Here is a 21,046-nt window from a genome sequence, read left to right as displayed (position 1 = left end):
CTTTCACGTTTGTCAGCGCGAGAAATAAAAAAATCGCATCGTATCAATAAAAGGAAATGATTGAAATTATAATAATTTTCGACGTTAAATATAGCATACAATATGCGTGCAAAATTACTATGATATAATAACGTTTGGGAAAATAGTTTTCCTGGCTGTAATTTCTTCACTATACTATTATAGTTGCAAATGCCAAACACCTTTTCCTCAGTATATGTACTAAAAAAGAAAATGTGGCTCATTAAATCAGGGTGAGTCCGGGACAGATAGACATAGTTTTTTAATTGCAAATAATTCATCTGTACTAATGCAATAAATAGACAACAACATGTTAACACATTCAGTAGAGGATAATGTTTAAGGTACAGAAGAATTTTTGTGGAAAAAAATTCATGGGACGCCAATAATAACAAAATGTTAAAAGTATTCTGTGAGGGATAGATGGTCAGGTGTCCAAGTTAGATGGTCATATGTCAAAGGATAGTTGGGCATACGTCATCTCTAATGGTAATGAATTTTTAGATTTAGTTAAATACAATGTTTTTTAGTCCTTTAAGGTCAGGTCTAATGTTATAACTCATAATAAACCTCATATATAATATACAATAAAACTCATATACAATAAAACTCATAATAAATAATTTCGCAAGATATTATTCCGACGTGTGAAACATTTTGGAGGTTAATAGAAACATAAAACAGTTATTTATAATACTCATAATAACAGTGTTTTTATGTATCAGGAAGAAACACACCTATTCGTGGTACATCCAACTCCGATTGACCGATCGGTGTTGACAAATTTGATATTTAATGTTAGATACCAGGGAAAAATGACAGTCGAATATATATATATATATATCTAGAAAATGTCAATCCGATGTCTATTGTTTGCTACTTCTCGCTAAGTAGGCTGCCCATCTGACCTTGAAGAAAGTGGACAATCTATCCCCGTTTGGAGAGTTCGCATAAAAATGCGTATACCGCGTAAAATGTAGTCTCGGTGACAAATTTCGAGATTAAATATGAAAATATGATGTCTTTTTAGTTGTTTAAGCTCAGGTCTAATGTTGTAACTTAAAATAAACCGCATTCGCAAGGTATTTTTCCGACGTGTGAAACATTTTGGAGGTTACTAAAAATATAAAACATTTATTTACTCACAATAGCAGTGTTTCTGGACATCAGGATGAAACACACTTACTCATGGTACATCCAACTCACAACAGATCGATCAACGCTGACGCCTAGCATATATTAACAAAATTATAACAATTGACCATCTATCCCCTATGCCCATCTATCTCGGATTTACTCTATAATGATTTTTGGCGTCAATCATATCTTCTTGCAGTTCTGACGAAAAATAATAGCAGCAATATGCATGTAAGATTGTCATTATGGACATTATGATAACATTCTGATAACATTATAATAACATTATGATAACATTTACCAGAGAAATAATTCTCTTGACTACAATTTTTTCACTATACGATTATAGTTACAGATACGAACGCTCATTTTCTTAGTGTACGTACCGAGAGAAAAATACGGTTAATCTCACTAAAATTGTAGCGATTTTTGGTGTCGACTGTACTCTTGTGGTTTTGATGAAAAAAGAAAAAATAGTAGCAATATACATGTAGAGTTATTATTACTGACATTATGTTAACATTTGCCGGAAAAATTCTTCTCCCGGCTACGATTCTTTGAGCGTGCGATTATAGCCGCGAATAAATATCGAACGCTTCTTTTTGTTAGGCGTGCGAGGTGAGCGAAAGGTTTTCTATTTTAGAGCGAACTTCAAGCAGTCTGGGCACCGACGTGCCTCCGTAAGAACGCGGGCGTTCCTGATTCATGCGCCTTCCGGGCAGCAGGCGATCGAAACCGAGAGCGAGGAACACACCCACGCGGCAGCAACCTGTGAGCAAACATTAGATATCGAGCCGGGGCATGTAAGGGTCGTTCCGTTCGCACGCTCTTTTACGCAACGATCCTCTCACGCGCCGCGGTAAAAAGTATGCGCAACGCCTACGTGCACGATGCATCCTCCGCTGGTCGTAGCCAGTCCATTCACGCTGTATCCTTTCGCACCTCTCTCGTAGTTCCGTAGGACCGATGCTCGCCTGTCACGCTGGCTGTAACGGCAGTATACAGGGTGTTTAAAAAAAAGAGTTCAGGACTTTGACTCTGAAAAGCTACAAATATCACCCCAAGCTAACTTTTCTTGTTATGTTCATGACAAAGTATAAAGCGAGGATTGGTCTGTTTTATCGTAATGTTGTCACTACTAATAGTGTAAATAAATACTTATAAAATTAGTATTGTCAATGTGATTGTCTTTTAATAAAATCAAAAATTCGCATGGGGTAAAATTTCACCTATGGTGGCCTTTAAGAGTTAAGGGCAGATAGTGCTTATAAAAAGACAAAAAAATCCAAACAAACATGAGTCGAAGAATTAAAATTGTCGGAGTTATGAACAATTGTTTATTTTGATTAAAATAAACGACTTACTCGCTACTGGTGCTTTTCTATATTCTGATGTAATTTGTTTATGTCATTTATCGGTGAAGAGAGTAGCACGCTTTAAAAGAATCCCTAAAAAAAGTCCCTTTGCTCGAGATATAAACAAATAACTATTTTCTTCCCATTTATATACACGCTTCACCAAGCAATTGTTGATCACATATATCCTCGTTGCAAAAAGCTACTCGTATCACAAAACTTTCACAGTAGCCTAACGATAACATCGAATTATTCTAATCAAAAAATGGCGGAAATGCATTTTACATATGGCTGTGCGCCAAAAGCAAATAAGTCATTTGCTTTAATTAAAATGAATCATTGTTCATCACAACTCTGACAATATTAATTTTTCTAGCCATATTTATTAGGACTTTTTTTCTCCATTTTGTAAGTATTATATTCACTTAAAGTCCTGAAATTTTTTTTAAACATCCTATATAATGTGATGCACATTGCGTGATTAATGTTGTTGGTATTTCTGCACTGCAGCCGAACATTTTATTTTTATGGTATCCTTTATTTATCCATATATAAATATATTCTCCTCGTGAACGTGCGTGTAAAAGTAACAAAGTCAAGGAGAATAAAGTGAATATTTGGTCTCAGATACTTTTTTATATTTCACTTCAACATTTTCTGTATGGGAATTAAATAAAAATTGTTACTCCCAAAATAATAAAAACTAAGTACCTTATAAAATATCTATGAGATTAATCAGTAAAACAGTATCTTTAAATATCTACTTTTTATCTTACCTTGATTCTTTTGTGCATGAAATGACTTGAAAAATAAATGACAAAAATTATGAAAGACAGGTAATTATATATTCCAATAGAGAATTAACTAATCGCGATAATAATTTTTCGATTAAGTCCGTTAGTGATAAATATTTCGGAACACGATTCTGTTTGTAATTTTATGCGCTATAATATGCAGTGTAATGCGGAAAAGAAACAACAAGCTTAAATTGCTGACACTGTAAGTTTATAATTAATTAAAACAATGAGATATATTTGGATTCAGCTGCTTCGGTACTGAGCTTGATTGGAAATTAACGAGACTGTGATTGGCGTGAATCTTACAGTACTTGCAGATGTTGCGCGAATTATTCTAGTCGATCTGGTTAACTTGTCAGCGGACTAATTAAGAGCGCGTATTCCACCTATCAATTTGACTAATTACCTCTCAAGAGCACTGAGGCGAGCGCTTCTGTTGCGTCAATGGCATGCTCGATATGAAATACTCGCGGTCAGCCTCTCCATGTCTGTACTTTCGAATGCAGGAACTGTTGAAAAAATTCAGTTAACTTGTACGTGCCTCTTATATGCGATACTTATCGCAGCGAAATATTACATTAATAGTTCGCGACACGCGATTCGTGCTCTTAACAGCGGGGTGTAATCGACGATAATGATCTGTTACCATGGAATTTAATCTCAGAGGAAATGAATTAGTCGAAGAAGAATCAAAAGGGATAAATTAATCGAAGAAACGAAACGATAGATTCACGACAAAGTGTCGTAATTGAGCGACTTTTTTTTTGCTCGTCAGCGATTGTATTGGCGAAAAATATTTGATATTTATGATTACAATCGTATAGTGAAAAGATTGCAATCAAAAGAAATATACCCATTTTATTTCTAAGAGTGGTCCAAAAATCAATTATTAAACATTATTTCCAAGGATTCTCTAGGAAAGAATCTGCAAAAAATACAATTAAATCTGCAAACAAAATTTTAATAAAAATTATCTGTAAAACAGGTTTCGGATTTTTTGTATCAGTAATCGACTTTCGGGACAACCCGTATAACATGAATAATAATCAACTTGCATATTGCTACTATTATTTCTTTTATTAAAATAACCAAGAGATAGTTACCGCCAAAAATTGCTACAATTTCAGTAGCATTAATAATTTTGTTCCCTCAATATGTCAGCCAAATTTGTACACTGAAGGAGAAACGTTCGGTATCTGTAACCATAAACACGTAGTGAAAGGATTATAATCAGGAAAATCAAGTTCGCAATAAATATTATCACAATAAGTATTAATAATAATAATCCCAACGCAAATGAATACTGCTATTTTTTATATATAATACTGTTGTTTATTATAACTACAAGATGTAAGATTTGTTGTTTTTCGAAGACTTTCTAAATTGGTGCGCGCTGATATAGTGAGTTAGAGTGAGATAAGTATATTTTGTTTGTTCACTCTAATTTATTGCAGTTCGGAAAGTTCTTTGAAAAAAGAAAAAAAAACAGACTGATAGTTGACGCTGAAAACAGCTATATAATTTTCGTGATGTCATTTTTTCCCCTAGAAGGCTCGGTTCGCGAGACGGATTGATTCCGCGAGAGGAGAAAGTCGCGCGGCTTCATCTCCATTAGATCCAGTTTGAGGGTCGGTCACCGGATGACCTTGGACCCGAGGAAGGCCTACCTCAACAACGAGAAATCACGAACGTATTCGCGACTCCGGAATCGCGCGGTATTTGGGTCGACTCGATCGCCTGCGAGCCGCCGCGCCGGGCCCGCCGCTATTTCAATTATTCGCCGCTGTCGTCGCATTATTAATGGCCGCCTGTCGGAGTGCGCGGCGCGCACGAAACAGACTCTCATTACCTGGAAAGTTTTGATCTCAGGTGTCGCGAGGCGTCCGCGATCGACATCGATCTCCCGGTATCTCGGCGTCGCTTTCTCACCCGGCAGCTGTCGTAATGGACTTGCGGTTCGACTAATTTGACGTCGCTCGTACTTTCTATCCTGATCGTCACAACGACGGCGGTGAACGGTAATAAAGAGGGAGACGCTTCATTATTGCGGACGAGTGTATTGCAATTCGTAAGGTACAAATAGTACAAAGGGTATAAGAGTACAAACATTGCGTAGGAACTAGATTTTATGCGGACATAGAAAAAGTATAGTTTAGAGATGTGATATAATAAAGAGAACATTTCCGTTGCCTTCGTTTCTTCTTTTTTTTCGTCCTTTTTCTTTTATATCACTTGTAAAACATGCGAATTGCGTCCTTCGTGTGTCTTTCGCCCTGTGATTTTACGCTTCTTCCGGCGAAAACTCATGCCGAGATCGCACGAGAAATGTATCAACCACGTGCACGAGAAAGAAAGAAGAAAGGGAAGAAAGAGAACAACGCAGAGGAGGACAAGAATCTTCGACGAGAGAGAGAAAGAAAAAGGGACTTTCTCTTTCTCTCTCTCTCTCTCTCTCTCTCTCTCTCTCTCTCTCTCTCTCTCTCTCTCTCTCTCCCTCTCGCGATGTCCCAAATTAAATCCAAAGAGAGGTTGCTGCTCTCAAACACGAATCGACTGTGTAACAATTGCGTTCAACCGTCGTTTATTAATTTCAACATTTACTTAGAGACTCTGCTTTTGTTGCGGCATAAAACGACACAGCCACGCCGTCCGTTGTCTTTAATAAATTCGGACAAAGACTGCGAATGGGTGAAGAAGCAAAAAGAAAGAAGAAGAAGAAGAAGAAGAAACATGGGATCTCGGCATGAGTCCTCAGGACTCTCAATAAACGTAACACGTCGCGCGTATATAAATCCTCTATGTCAGACGTTGTAATAAATATTATAATAGAACAACATAATAATAAATATATTTATATCTTGTATATATATATATGTGTGTATATATATAATATATATATATATATATACTATAGGAAGAAACATGTCGACACAACTAGCGCTAAACACCGAGAGAACCTGCTTTATTGTATAATCCTTTTCCGTCTATTTACAGCCGCCTTGGAGAAACGGTATCTTACAGAAAAAAATCGACTGCACCGACCGGATGTAACTATAGTTCGCAACGGCGATAATCGATATCGAAGCTTCTAGCACGAGAGATACGTATTATCTATAAGTGTGCCTATATTTCCGTTCAATTCTCGACTTTCCCTCCTTTCTCTCCGCCTTTTCTCTCGTCTCCATGCACACACACACACACACACACACACACACACACACACACACACACACACACACATAGACACATCCGTACACAATCACACGTTGACTCGTTCGTCGCTCACTCTCCTTCGCATTCGTGTGTGATCTCCTCTCATCACATCTGTCAGTTGAGCATGAAAGAAACTCGAGTAGGTCGCTTCGGTTTCGAGATCGCGCTCGACTTCGCGATCGCGACTTTGATCCCCTTTATCTCTTGTCAGAGTTCGAACAGCACTCTTCTCGACGGATTAAGGCTCAATGATATGATCAGCCGTTGTACTGTGTTCCCGCCCAGGACGTCTTCTTCCGTTTCGCTTGCTACCGCTCTGTATCCTACGTCTTCGTGAAGACCGCGCGAGAGTTTGGGACAGACAGTCGATACTCTGACAGGTAACATCATCAATTTGTTTCTTCCGAGTCTGTCTCGAAATCAATTTCTAAAGGTGATGAGAATTCCACGCTGACGAGAAAAATATCCGTGCGTTCTAAGTCATGAGCTTAACGGAGCGGTAACCTAAATATCTTCGTTCTTAATTTAATTTTAATTGTGCTTTCTACGAGGGCGAGTGTATATCTTTCTTGTGCGTACATCTCACTTCAAGTGTTAAAGAATTACAGTTCTCCGATCTCCACTTGCTCGGAACACTTTGACTACCACGTTCAATTCGCGAGTGTAAATCGACAGTAAAGTTCTCTGGCTGCCGCGCGGGCGGCTGATTTTTTACATGTGCGTCGTCAGCATCTTAATCAGAAAAAAAATACTTAAAAAGTATTTTTAAAAATATTAAAAGAACATTTTAGAAACATTCTTAAAACGTTAAAAATAATTTTTAACGAGTCATTAATGTAAAATAAATACTAAATAAACTTTAAATATAAATATTTTTTAAAACGTCATTTTAAATAAAGAATTAATCTGAAATGTATATTAAATAAACGTGAAATAAATATTTTTTGTACGATGAACGGAAAAAATGTAAAGAAAATGTAAAATAAATATTTGAGAAACGTTAAAAGAATATTACCTGCTGATTGAGAATTTGCTCTGTTACTTGAAACGAAGCATATTAACAAAAAGATGATCATATCCAGTTCTACTGTCCAATGTAAGAGTGTTTAGTTCCCGACTTCTTATCTGAGATATTAATATTATATACTTTCTAGAAATATTAACCATGAAATCAACGTCATTTGCCACAAGTGTGGCAAACTTACTCGAAAGTGATTCACAAATACGTATCTGACTCATATAATGTGATTATATTATGTGTTACTCGCGGATAGTCTCCCCAATATGTTATGAAGGATAAATGTCACTTTGAATAAGTTTCTTTTTGATACATCTGGCAGTATTTCATCGCGCTCATTTTGGATATCCTTATGAATCTCTAAGGTGCTTAACTCGTGATAACACTGTTAAGAAATTTAACGACCAATGCAACACAAAAGAGCTCGACAAGTATTGCTACGTGGATATCTGTGCGTTAATTGTTAATAAATATGATTTATCATATACACACACAATTTTGACTGTATCCTAAAATAATATCAATCAAAGATGCATAATATATGGAAATTTTTTAATACTAATGATTAATTAATAATTTTAATATTAATATTAACTTTTCAACATTAATACTGCTTGCGCTACGCATTTGTGCAAAAATATTACATGTACCGAAACGCGCACTAATGAATATTATTAGAGAATTAACGGATTAGCTGAGACATGTACGTCAATCACTGTCAGAAATTGCGTACTTTTCATGTCAATTTCTCAACAGCTGTACAATGATCTTGTAATTTTTTGAATATTTCTATATACAAATCTCTTTTATTGCCGTCTTATTTTCTTTCATTGAAAGCGAGTATTATTGGGCGAGTAATTTGACCGTTAGAATTGGAAACGTAATTTCAACATTTGTTTCACACATGCAATACATGTAATTTCGACCTCAATTCTCATAATTCCCTCATTGGACATTTGCTACGTTCTAAGCAGCATTCAAAAAATGTTCAAGCCATTTTGAAATCCGATATACGATGTGTATATTAAATCCTGATTCCACTAATATACTATCAAAGTAAGAAAAAAATATTAAGAAAAATGGATGCGCAAACTATTTGTTTTGATAAAATCAAAACTAAATTCCTAATAATGAAAACAAATTCCTAATTTAATAGGTAAAATCGTTATCCACCTATGATTTATTTTCTTCTATTTCTCTTTTATTTTCTTCTTCATTTTCTAATCGAAAACACGTGCGTAGCTCCCGTATTTCCATTTTAATATACCATTAGAATTTAAAGAGATTTCTAAAAGAGTGAGTTTTTCGCGGATCAATTACCTTAATAAAATCACTTCTGTCTGAATAAATAAAACCATCGATGAAATTCCACTCCTGCGGAGACTCACGTATCACTTGAATACAGGCGACGTGATAGTCAAAGGGTTAAGACATTTAATATCTATATGGTCTCTTTCTCTATCCACTTTATGGACAACATTCTAGACGTTCGATAGTTCAAGGTTCGCGAAACGAGCATCGACTTCGAGTTTGCTGGATAAGAAACCAAGAGAAATAAAGTTCCTTTTTGCGTCGTTACGCTCTGTTAGAATATTTCTAATTACTGCAACTACCTGTGCGACCACGTCACAGTAAAATGATTTAGGACCTGTGCAGTTGTCTCGCAACTGTCACGCTCAATAAGGGGGACATAATTTTGTTCGCCACAGAAACTCGTGAATAACATCATTATACCAAAATATTGTCTGTCATTATATCGAACGTATTCGTAATCTATTTCTCCCGCCGCAATTTTTGTTCTTGAACCATGTGAATGGACGCGACGATTGTCGCTTAAGCCTAGAACACTGAGTTGATCCTGTTGTTGGACGTCAGATTATTCGCGAAGAATTTCCTGCGCCTCAGGCTCTCTGGAGGAAAAGTGAATAGGCGAGTCTCTTGGCTTTCTTTCACTAATTTCGTATTGTTCGCTGATATTTTCACATATACAAACCGTCACACTGTGTGCGTTGCTCAACGAAAATTTACTCAGCCCAGTGCTCCAGGATTAAGCTGCAGTTTGTACTACGTGGAAGACGGATATCCATAAAAGCGTTCAAACGCCTTCGATCGCGAGCACCGAACAATAAAATTTGATATCTCTGTAGCTCTCGGAAGTGAAGGGCCCATGCTCACGCTTTTCGATTCTCAGCGATAGAAAATTCCAAAATGTGTACACTTTTTTCAGGCTTTGCCGCTAATTACGTCGATCAATCGGAATTCCAATGATTATCGGAGAGAGATCCTCGGTTAAGCCGAGAGAATCCTTCAAGACAGCGAAACGTTTACAAATTTCAAGAGTCTCGTCATTGAAAACTGAGCGACCTCGGGCATGGGCTCTTTCCCTTTCTCGAGGCACGGATTTAGAGGACTCGGTTCGAAGTGGATCAGGATTTGTATTTGTATGTTGTTCCGGCCCTTCCCCCGATATCTGTTTCAGTCTTCCGAGGCGAGAGAAGTCCCACTCTCCCCCACCTCTCGGGCTCTAGCTCAGAAATAGAAAACTGTGTATCGAACAAAGGTTCATTGTTCCCGTAAAATCGAAGGGCTACGCTTCGATGAAATTGCTTCTAAGAAAATCTAATTTAGCGAGATCTAACCCTCTCTCTAGCTCTAACGAGTGGACGAGTTCCGTCACCTACGAGTCGTACGTTTGGTCGGTTGTGTTTCTCTGTGACTTGGCGTCCCTTCTTCTATTTCGCTCTCCGTGGAATATTCTGAAAACACACTCGAGCGTCTCCGGACGAGACGAGCCTTTAGAATCTATCGTAATCTATCATAACGAACGTAACGATTCATGAATTTTCCGTGTCGAGTATACTTTAGTCGGCTCGACCATTTAGACCCGACGAAGAATTCAGCTGATTGCATCATCACCTCCATTGCTACATTCCCCGAACAGCGCTAAATGATCCGTTTTCCGGCCTCTCTTACGCTGGTTGGCGCGATATCGCGGCATCGATAGAAGGTAACTGCGAAGGGATCGTTAATCTATCGTTATCGCGATTGAACTCTCTTTCTTACGGCTGAACTCTGATTCTCCCCAATCTCGCGCGCGCCGCCGCTCTTGCTCTCTAGGGTCACGGCTCAGGGCGAAAGCTGTGGGAAACGGCGAGTGATAGATATCGACACACACACACACACACACACGTAATATTGATCGTTTATCGATACGAAACCCGGGATTCCTCTAAGTGCGGTTGCGCGTGTGATTCGCAAGTTTCCCTAATTGGCGCGCGCGGCTCTGTTTTCTCCGGTGCGCGATGTGGCCAACAGAGGCTGCTATTTACAGGCATCGATGGCGAAGTGGAGGATTAGTCACGTGGGAATCTTGCGAGGATGGCCAGGCGAAGCTCGAGAGAAATATCGTACGTTTGCAGTGAAGGGTTCCTCCGTAAGTCGACTCGACCCGCGACGACCTCGCCGTCTCTTCAGTTTTTCCACCTCTTCGGTGCCTCTCGCTTGTCTTGCCTTCGAGGACCCTTCCCCGACGCGATCGCTTCGAGCGACATTTCGAGCAGCGGATGACTAATTCTGTTTATTTAGGAAGTGACAGTGGACTTTCGCAACGGTGTGTTGCGCGGACTACGCGCGGAGTCGCCGACATTTCTGCCGATCTGCTATCTGTTATCTGTACAAGATTAACTAAAGACACTGACCTCCGAGATAACTAACCTCCGAATTTAACCTACTGTTTACGTTCGTACTTGCGAGCGCTCTCCCGTCGAATCGTCCTTCTTTTCTTCTAACTGGCCGCAGCTCTATTCTTTGCAGCTTTGCAATCTTTTTTATCTTTTTCTCTCTTTCAGCAAGAGTCAGTATGTATCTACTTGATTTTAAGTCAGAAGTGAGAAAACACGCTGGAAATTCTCGCGTGCCATTTCCGAGTGAGAAGACATTTTTGTGAAACTTCGAGTATACTTCAAGTATACTCCCGCCGAATGCTCTGAACTACCTTGTTCTCTTAATAATCCATCAACAGCCGTAAAATGACTATTACGAGGCATAATCATGCGTATGCGCAATCATTTCGCATAATTAAACCTCGGTCAATTACGGTCATTTCAGGGCTGTTTCATTCATTGATTCAAGAAAGAAGTATAGTTTTCGAAGCGTTTTACAAGGATACTCGAGCGATCTGAAGTGTTTTTTCGAACAAATATCTTCTCATTTACAACCTATTATTTTCTCGCTGACGTCACAATCAAGATGACATGGAGAAAGTAGCGAGAGCCTCAAAGCTCCTGGTCTCTCATCGCGGAATTCTTGGTTGATTAGAAGCGAGGAGATCTGTATTAAAAATGCATACGGAACGCGTCAAAATAAAAAGATATATCCATAAAATGACAATCGATCGAGTACATTTCCAAAATGCGCCCAGGGAACCTTCCTTGTGCTCTAACAATTGACAAATAACCGTAAAATTAACATAATGCGCGCTTTTCTTTCTCAATCTATCTTTTCTCGCACGATTTCGTCGTGTCAAATTTTCGCCTATTTTTTAATCGCTTCGACAAAAGTTTTCAGAGCATTTCGGAATTGAACTATCGATAGATTGCAGGTGTTATTTTACGGATACATCTTTTTCATTTCGACGTAATACGTAGGAATTTCATAAGAATTTTCAGCATGGATTCCCTCACTCTTGACGTCATCAAATTGCTGCGGCGGAAAGAGGCTTAAGCGCAGACCCAGCGCCACCTAGCGCAGCTGCAAAGAACAGATCTCATGTTTGCTATATTGCATAGTATCCGGACGTCCTTTTTTTCAGGCCTTTGGGTCTGCATTAGTTCTATGTCGTGAGCTCTTGGAGCTGACCAGAAATCTGACGGAATTTCTTGTAACGACACGCGTACAGCCTGGTGACGGCGTGCGGATCGTCCGACTGGACGTCCAGGATAGTTCTATCCATGCGATAATACCATGGATCGCCGGCCGACCGGGCTTCCCCGGGCCAAAGCGGTCGGGCGTCCGAGCCGGCTTCCCTCGATCATATGAAATATGCCGGGTCGTTCTCCGCGATGGCGTCGAGTCTCTGCAGACTCCTGCAGAACCGTTGCGGGGCAGCTGCGGTCTTCCACACGACCTCGCGGGACCCCTTGCGTCACATGTAGGTGGGCTTGACCTTGTAGGCCCGTTTCCACACCTCGCACAGGCACACGGTGCTGTGGAATCTGTAGAAGATCGCCAGCGGCATTGACACGTGGGTGATTATCGTCCACGCCCACAGACCGTAGAAGTGCAGCTGCACCGGGTGCGATTCCGCTCGGGATTTCTCCAGCGTGTTGATCGCCCACATGGCCAAGTTTGTCACCAAGAGGAACGTCACGATCTCCCGGCCTGGCTTCCGTCGTATCTGTTCAGCGGTGGCGACTGAGCGTCTCGAGGCGTCCAGGATGAAGATGGTCTGACACGTGGTCTGCACGACGCTGGCCAGCGCGGTCACCAGCACCAGCACCGTGTGCTTCTGCAGGGTGAAATGGCCGCCGATGATAGTGAATGTGGAGTAAATGAACATGCCGGTTTGCGCGGCCACCAGCAGGATGTTGTCCAGCTCGAGGTTTCTGCCGCCATCGTAGCGCAGCTTGCGCATCTGGAACATGCCGATCAACGTCGCCAGGGTGGACATCCCGTAGAGCGTGAGCTCGCAGACGTTCACCTCGGTCACGGCGAGGCTGACCAGTTCGGGTCGCGAGATGAGCACGAAGAAGAGGATTAGGGAAATGATGGTCAGTACCAGGATCAAGATGCCCACGAAGAGACCCTTGTGCGCGCGGGCGCAGTCCACGCTGTAATGGTGAGGCGATTTCCTGCGAACCAATGGACGCTCGTCTTTTCAATAGGTTCAACTGTGTACTATAGACTCGTATCGATAGTCGACATTTGAAACTTGTCTCTCAAGTGAGATACTCAGATTTGAGGTTAGAGTTAGATACGAGTTTTAGTGGAAACGCGAGTACAAGCGTAATAAATCACGGATTTAACATTTTCTGAAGCTCAAATATCACGCGTGTCATTTGACTCGATTGAAGAAATTCAAACTAATGATGTAGAGTCTCCATTATTAACAATCGTTATTTGAATCTTGATAGCTTAGAATTTTCGATAAAATTACGGTTATAATTATGTCATGGCATATAATACAACTAAAACATTAAATTTTATTCTAAATTGAATTTTGAATATTTCACATGGGACAAGTTTTGAGCAACAACCATGTATCCTTAATTCTTCCAATAAATAAATCCCATCTTCGCTCTAGGAATTTTTCTTTTTTTAAAAATCTCAAGCGAGATACTCAGATTTGAGTTTAGAATAAGTTGCGAGTTTCTCAGAGTGAAATCATAATTACAAATTTTCTACATCTGAAACTCGAAGAAATGTCATATGATTCAACAGCAGAAATGAAGTTCTATGATTTTAGGGCTCATATTAATGGTCGTTAGTTGAACAAAACTTTTTTGTCAAATTCTCATCCAAGACTTGTCCGGAGTAGAAAAATTAATAGAGCTCTGGTAGAGGCCTGATTATTTTTCCTTAACATTAATCAGGTCCTAATAGGGATAGAAAGACAAAGACTCTACAAGATGTGTAATAAACGATTTAACGGATTCTTGTAAGGCAATATTATAAGGGTCTTATAAGGCAATATTAATAGGGCCTTATAAGGGAATATTTTTATTATTACTTGAGTAAAAATATTCGTTCTTTTTATTCCAAGAAATTTAGACTATAATTTCTTTATTTCTTCATAACCTTGTTAGTATACAACAAGAGTTTTTTATTTTAAAAATATAATATACTTTACAATAAAATATAGCATTCTTTACACATAATCCTGCTACTGTTTTTATTAAAATTTGCTGCATTTCAAAACAAAGGCAATATTAGAAAAATCCTTTGAAGAGACTAATGAATAAGGCAACTAATAAAACTAATAAAATTTGTTTTTAATTGCAGTATAATTAAAAAATCTTTAAAAGAAACAGATAGAACGTACCTACTAAAACAATACTAAACTATGACAATATTTTATTATATGCTTCAGATCTTATTAATTTTTTTAAAACTTATTAATTTTAATAAAACTTGATTTTGTATATCTAAAGAATCCTTAAAAGATCTTTCTAAGACCTATATCAGTTTTCCATGTTAAAGCATTATTTCATAAAATCTAAGGCATCCCTAAAAAATCCTTCTAAGGCCCTGCGCTTTCTCTATCAAATCTTTATTTATTAGATCTAAAACATTCCTAAAAAATCCTCCTAAGGCCCTTCTCAGCTTTTCCTATCAAAGCGTTATTTCGCAAAATCTAAGGTATTCCTAACAGGTCCATCTCAGAGCCTGATGTGGTAATAATGAGGCATCCCCTTTTAGGGTATCCTACTTTCAGCCTTATCGGGGTCTTATGCTTCATGAAGATAGCCCTAACAATTTTTTGCTCGGGGTGAATCTGTCGACAACCTGAAACCGTGCCACCAAAAAGCTCATCGCCAGCATTCGCGAATTTTCTTTAATCAATAACTCGATAATCATCTTGCTTGTTCGCGAAATGGTACCTCATTTGCTCGCTCAGTTTGATAAACCCCATCCGCACACGAGAACACATACACGTTGTATCCGACACTCCGTACAATTCAACAGCGTCGGAAGCGTTAATGTCGCGAGTGCGCATTCTGATAGAATTATACGTGCGACGAGCTGTGTTAAAATGCCAAGGAGCGCGCAGGTATCATCCCCGTAATTCATTCCCCGCTAAGCTGTTTATCATGGTGGAATTATAGTTGCTAAACTAGACTGTCGCTCGCATGTCTCGGTGGCGGTGCGATTGTCATTGTATCCGTAGACGTGGTACTGTTATCACGGCCGTATTGTGTTTTAGCGTGCGCGGCCTCTCATACCGTAATGCAATAGCGTACCTGTAGGCGTGCGCATGGTGACGCGAGCCCGGCGGTGTCGTGGGCTGCGTGAATCCGACTTTCGATATATTTTTCCACATAACGTATAAAATGGCCGCGCAAATCAGGCTGTACTCGATCGTGCACGGGAAGAGAAAGGGGCTGGCGTCTTGCACCAGTGATCCCATTATATTCGTCCGTCGGCACTCGAACATGTGATGGGGTCCTTTGAGGCCGCGCGGCAGTCGCACGTGTTCCCCGTGATGGGAGTGAGTGTGGCCGCCGAGATGAAGTCCACCCTTCGAGCCTGAGCAGCGGTCGAAAATGTCAGGTGTTTCATTGAGAGAGGCCCGGCGAAGAATCGTTGCCGCACGCTTACCCAGCCTGTGGGAGATCCGGAGGGAGTTGTTCTCCGGATTGTAGAACGTGAGGATCTCGTGCTTCGTCTCCTGGACGAGAACGTTCAACCAGACTGACAGATTCGTGCCGATCATGTGCATCAGTCCGAAACGCGCGACCACGCGATGGCGATAAACCTTCATTTGCTGGAACGTGACGTTATTTCATTATTGGAATTCAATTTATCGCGCGCGCGTGTTAAGTCATATCTGATATAATATTATATTTGTGATACGTCAGGTATAAAATTGAAAAATGAACGACAAGGGAACTGTTTAAAGTCATACGCCCGAAAATAATTTGATACGATGATATACGAATTTCGTTTCTATATGATTCTGTACAAGGTGTTTAAAAAAAGAAGTTCAAATTTTAAGGTCGGATAATACTCACAAGATGGAGAAAAAAGGTCCTGATAAATATAGGTTGAAAAATTGATATTGTCAGAATTATAAACAATGATTTATTTTAATTAAATTCTAATTAAATTTTAATTAAAGCAAGTCACTCACTCGGTCTCACTTCCGGTACACGGCCATACGTGAAGTGCATTTCTGCCATTTCTTGATTAGAGTAAGACGATATCACTCTTATCGTATTGTGAAAACTTTATGATAGCTCTCTGCAATTTCTGTTCACTGTTCGCGAGAATATGTGACAAACAATTGTTTGGTGGAGCGTGCGTATAAATGGGAAGAAAATAGATGTTTGTTTACATCTCGAGCAAGAGCGAAGGAGCTTTTTTTATAGCGATTCTCTTAAAACGTGGTACTCTCTTCACCGATAAATAGCATAGACAAATTACAACAGCGCAAAAGCACCAGAAACGAGTAAGTCGCTTGTTTTAATTAAAATAAATAATTGTTCATAACTCCAACAATAATTTTAATTAATTTTTCCATTAATTATTCAGTTTCCTATCAATTATTCTGTTAATTATCAATTATTTAATTTCAATAATTTAATTAGATTTAATTAATTTTAATTAATTTTTCGACCTTTGCTTATATATATATATATATATATATTAGAATTTTTTTCTTCCGTTTGAATATCATCTGCTCTTAAAATCTGAACCATTTTCTTTTTTAGCACCTTATATAAACAATGTGCAATTACATATATTCATACTGAAAAAAATGCTGTTGTACTAATAAAATTAAAATAATTGCTCATGTTTACGTTTTTTTTCCCATTTTGAAATATATAATTTCATATGATTATATATACCATCAAAAGTTAAAGACAAAATTAATATTGTCTTTATATCGATATATTTATTAGTTATTACATTAGTATTATAAATTAATAATAAATCTATATATCATATAGATGTATAGATATTTATAATTTATGTATAATTTATATGATTTTTATATAATTTTTTCTGATCGAGCGGTTTTAAAAATTTCACAGTTTTGTGTATATGTGTAAGTGTGTTGAATAGATTCTTTCACTAGAACTGAACACTGAATTAACAAAAAAGTTAAAATGTCTCCTTTGTAATTTCTTACAACGGGAGAACTTTATATTTTTAATTGTCGCTGAAAAGGAAACCAATATAAAGAAATTGTCTCCCTTGCGTTACGTACTTTTTTGAAATGTCTGTTATTTTTTTTACTGCTGTGATAAAGATGAGTCGTTAATTATCGGTTCCGGTGTTCAGTTCCAGTGTCAGGATATTTTCTGAGCTGAGAATTTATGACAACGTATGAATCGGTAGAAATTTCAGTTGACGAAAATTAATGTCGGTAACAGAAAAAACGATTAGTTCGTCGTGTGGGATATCAAGCTGTTCGAATAGTCATGTTACACTATAACTCACAGGGTTGTTCACCCTTCTGTTTCATTAACCCCGTAACCGACACGTTAGTGTTGCCTTGCGATACTTCCATCGGTGGTTTCTATCAAGCAAGACCATTAAGGTTTCCCGTTGTAACACGTGAAGCGATACTTAAAGAATCGATAGCAACTTTGCTCCGGTATTACATGTTCTTTTTTTCAAGTTGTTTTACCTCAGCGTTGCGCGCTAATATGAAGATTATTGTATCCACATTTTATTTCTTTTTATACAAATTAATTAAGGTAACACGCGTTACCTATTATTTAATTATTATTTATTACTTAATTATTCTTATTTAAAATAATTAATTAATAATTAAGCGTTAATTATTATTCAAAAAATCTTAGAATCTAAACTCTATAATATTTTTCTAAAATTCAAACATGTTAAATTTTAGTAACGTCATCCTGCGAGAAATACAGAGAGAGAGAAATACTTCTGCCAAAAAAGAAAAAGAAAAGGAAGAATTTTATCCGATGGGTTAGTTAAAATTTCTCTCTTTTAACGCGCAACTGTAATCTCATACTTCAATCGCTTTTCTTGCAGACTTCAGCAGAATTTTAATTCGTGACTTGACTCGCGTAGAATGAAACTCAAGAGAAAATCCGTTTCGAAAAGGATTGCCTGCAAGCCGGCCGTTCCAAAGTTTGTCATGAACATTAAGGTCGCGAGTTGTAGGTCACTCTACATGCGTATCATTCGCGCCGAGCGCGCCGACTTACTCACCTCGTTGTTCAGGAATATGAAGTACATTTGGATGAAGATGAAGGCCATTCTCGTGGCGGGTGTGAGAGCCAGCATGATATTGTGACACTTGGTGTTGCGTTCCAGCTCGAAATACTGGCCGAATTCCAGCCCGGAGTAGATCATCGAGCCGATGCCGAACGCCACGGCGCCCATTCGCAGGTAGAAGCTGCCGTAGTGCTGGACCGGACGTGCCGGATTCATGTGCGGGCATCCGGTCTCAGGAGCGTCGCTGTCGCCGCCGGCGCCGCTCGACGACCGCGATGAGTCCAGGTCGCACACGTCCTTCTGCTTTTCTGCTTCGCAAATTTGCGATTTAGCAAGCAAACCGACACGGTCCGTTCCGATTGTCCCGCGACGCAACGATCGTTCATGGTCGCACGGAGAGAATATTTCACGTATAGCTTCATTTCACGCATATTTATGTCAATTTTGTATGTCTTCCTTTAACAACTCGAGCATGGTAAATTTTTTAATGGTGAACTTTCCAAAATGTATAAATTATTCCAACAAAAATGATGCGCATTGTAAAAGAATATGCTTCACCCGAAAAGGATATTAATAAAACAGCATTATGCAGAAATATAAAAATTTTGCAAAAATAGTGACAACAAATATCTTAATATAACGGGACTCGGCTCCTAAAATAGAAATAAATCGTTCGAAAAAAAGTAACATATTGTAAAAAGATACTATTATATAAAAGTAATATACTATATTAATAAAATATTATACAGCAACTTTTATCGTGAAATTCTCTCCGTGCCCCAAGTGGAAGAAAGACCGCAACATCTTTTTTTCCAATAGATTTCGCTACGCATCGGAGTTCGTTTTCAAGCAACTCCCGGGGGATAAGTTTCCCTGACGGATACCGGACGCGTTTTGAGGTTCATCGAGGTAAAAGTGACGCGGCCTTTCTTCCACTGACTACTCGGTACTCGACGGCGTTGCCTCGTTTCGGCGATCGCTGTCGATCGAGAGAGGGAATTTCGATGGGAAACAGAACGAGGTCGCCCGGTTCGATACACAAATGTCATGTCGTGGTGCGCGCGCGAATGTAGATCGATCGGAGGCTTTTTATTAATATATTAAGGCTGCGATTGCCGAAGTGGCATCTCATTTCTCGCGCCTCCGATCGTGGATTGCTCTTGTCTACTCCCGCGACATGACAGGACTGTCGAGCGCGCCTCGCACCGGGACGTTTCCTCGCGGGACCGACGCACAGCGAGGCCAGATGACATTCTTTGTTCCAAAATTCTCTAGAGACTTGAATTTCCAACCGATCATCGACACGAATGGATGAGGTTGATCCTGAATAAATTCCGAAGAGATCCGTCTTGCCAAAATTTAAAAAAAATTTTTTTCTCGAATTACTAGCCCCAAAAGAGGAAAGATTATCGGTAAGCGCGAGAAACTTGTGAAATATTCATTATTCGACACTTATTTCTATCTAATAGCGTATTCAGCGAATTGAAACTATGAAACCAATCAACAGACACCTTGAGATTTATCGATCTTGAACCAGAAACCCATTAATCCAAATCTCATATGTCCAAAATACAAAAACATCAAGTATAGACCCGTTAAGCACAAAACCGAGGGATTTTGAGTCTTAAGCCCATCAACCTAGGAATCTATCAATCCGAGAACTTTTTAGCTTGTGGGTGCATGAAGTCGTATATATTAAGAGCTCCAAATAGTCCAAGAACCCAATCTAACCATAGCTAGACCCAAGACACTGTACTTTAAACGATAAACTTTTAAGACAGACCCTAAACCCATGAACCCTGAACCGATAATTTTTTCAAAATTTCAGCTAGACAGATCTCTTTGGAATTTATTCAGGATTAACCTCATCCATTAGTGTCGATGATCGATTGGAAATTCAGGTTTCTACAGAATTTTGAAATGTCATCTAGCTCTACTGTGCGACGCGGCGAGGCGAGTCCTGCAAGTTGAGAATTTGCCTCGTGGCAAATGGGAAACGACAGGAACTTTTCGAACGATAACGAGTTTTGCCACTCACTTGGTTTCGATTTGCCGTCCCTGAACAACATGGCGTACATGTACACGAGGAAGATCATGCTGCCGAAGTAGAGGTAGAGGTAGAAAGCCTCGTAGAACGACGGCGGTATATACGTGGATATTACTTCCGCCATGGGAAAGGCGATCCCCATCACGACCAGAAGTTTCCCGTACAACGCGCTCAAAGTGGTTGCCAGGGCGTCGCTGCAGCAGAAACGGAAATTGAAGCTGAATGAAACGTGGATCCGCACCGCGCGCGCGTGCGCGCGCCCGCGCGCGAATTAAATCCTCGCTCGAGGAAATAGATCCATCTCCGGCTGTACTTTGAGGAATCATGTTCGTCCTCTTCGGTTACCACGCGCCGACTATCGAGCGGATCTTCATTCGAAACGCGCTGTCAAGGAATTCTATGAAACCCGCCCGTCTGTAAATCCACCCGCGCTTTTATCGGTGAGAGGGATTTCGACCGATGAACGTGCTCAAACGAACGCGTCATTTCTTGCGTATGTTGCGACGAAAGGGATTAATTGATATTTGTATTTGTACTCGAAGGAGAAATC

At 39.4% G+C, this 21,046-nt stretch overlaps 1 protein-coding gene across 2 annotated transcripts in view; it reads right to left on the bottom strand.

Moving 5' to 3' along the window:
• Positions 1–9,002: 9,002 nt before the first annotated feature.
• The window catches only part of LOC105186942 (proton channel OtopLc), a 52,533-nt gene continuing 40,489 nt past the window's right edge, over positions 9,003–21,046 (bottom strand). For both annotated transcript variants that reach the window (XM_011147479.3, XM_025304022.1), the window contains 5 exons: positions 20,488–20,690; positions 18,444–18,757; positions 15,855–16,020; positions 15,497–15,782; positions 9,003–13,387 (listed from right to left, as the gene is read on the bottom strand). In XM_011147479.3, coding sequence (XP_011145781.1) covers positions 12,682–13,387; positions 15,497–15,782; positions 15,855–16,020; positions 18,444–18,757; positions 20,488–20,690 — 1,675 coding nt within the window. In that variant the 3' untranslated portion in view covers positions 9,003–12,681. The remainder of the gene's footprint in view (positions 13,388–15,496; positions 15,783–15,854; positions 16,021–18,443; positions 18,758–20,487; positions 20,691–21,046) is intronic.

Source organism: Harpegnathos saltator, unplaced genomic scaffold, assembly GCF_003227715.2.
Source record: "Harpegnathos saltator strain DR-91 unplaced genomic scaffold, Hsal_v8.6 scaffold587, whole genome shotgun sequence".
NCBI classification, from domain to species: Eukaryota; Metazoa; Arthropoda; class Insecta; order Hymenoptera; family Formicidae; genus Harpegnathos; species Harpegnathos saltator.
The sequence above is the reverse complement of the archived record's forward strand: the minus strand, read 5'-3'. Positions and strand labels throughout refer to the sequence as shown.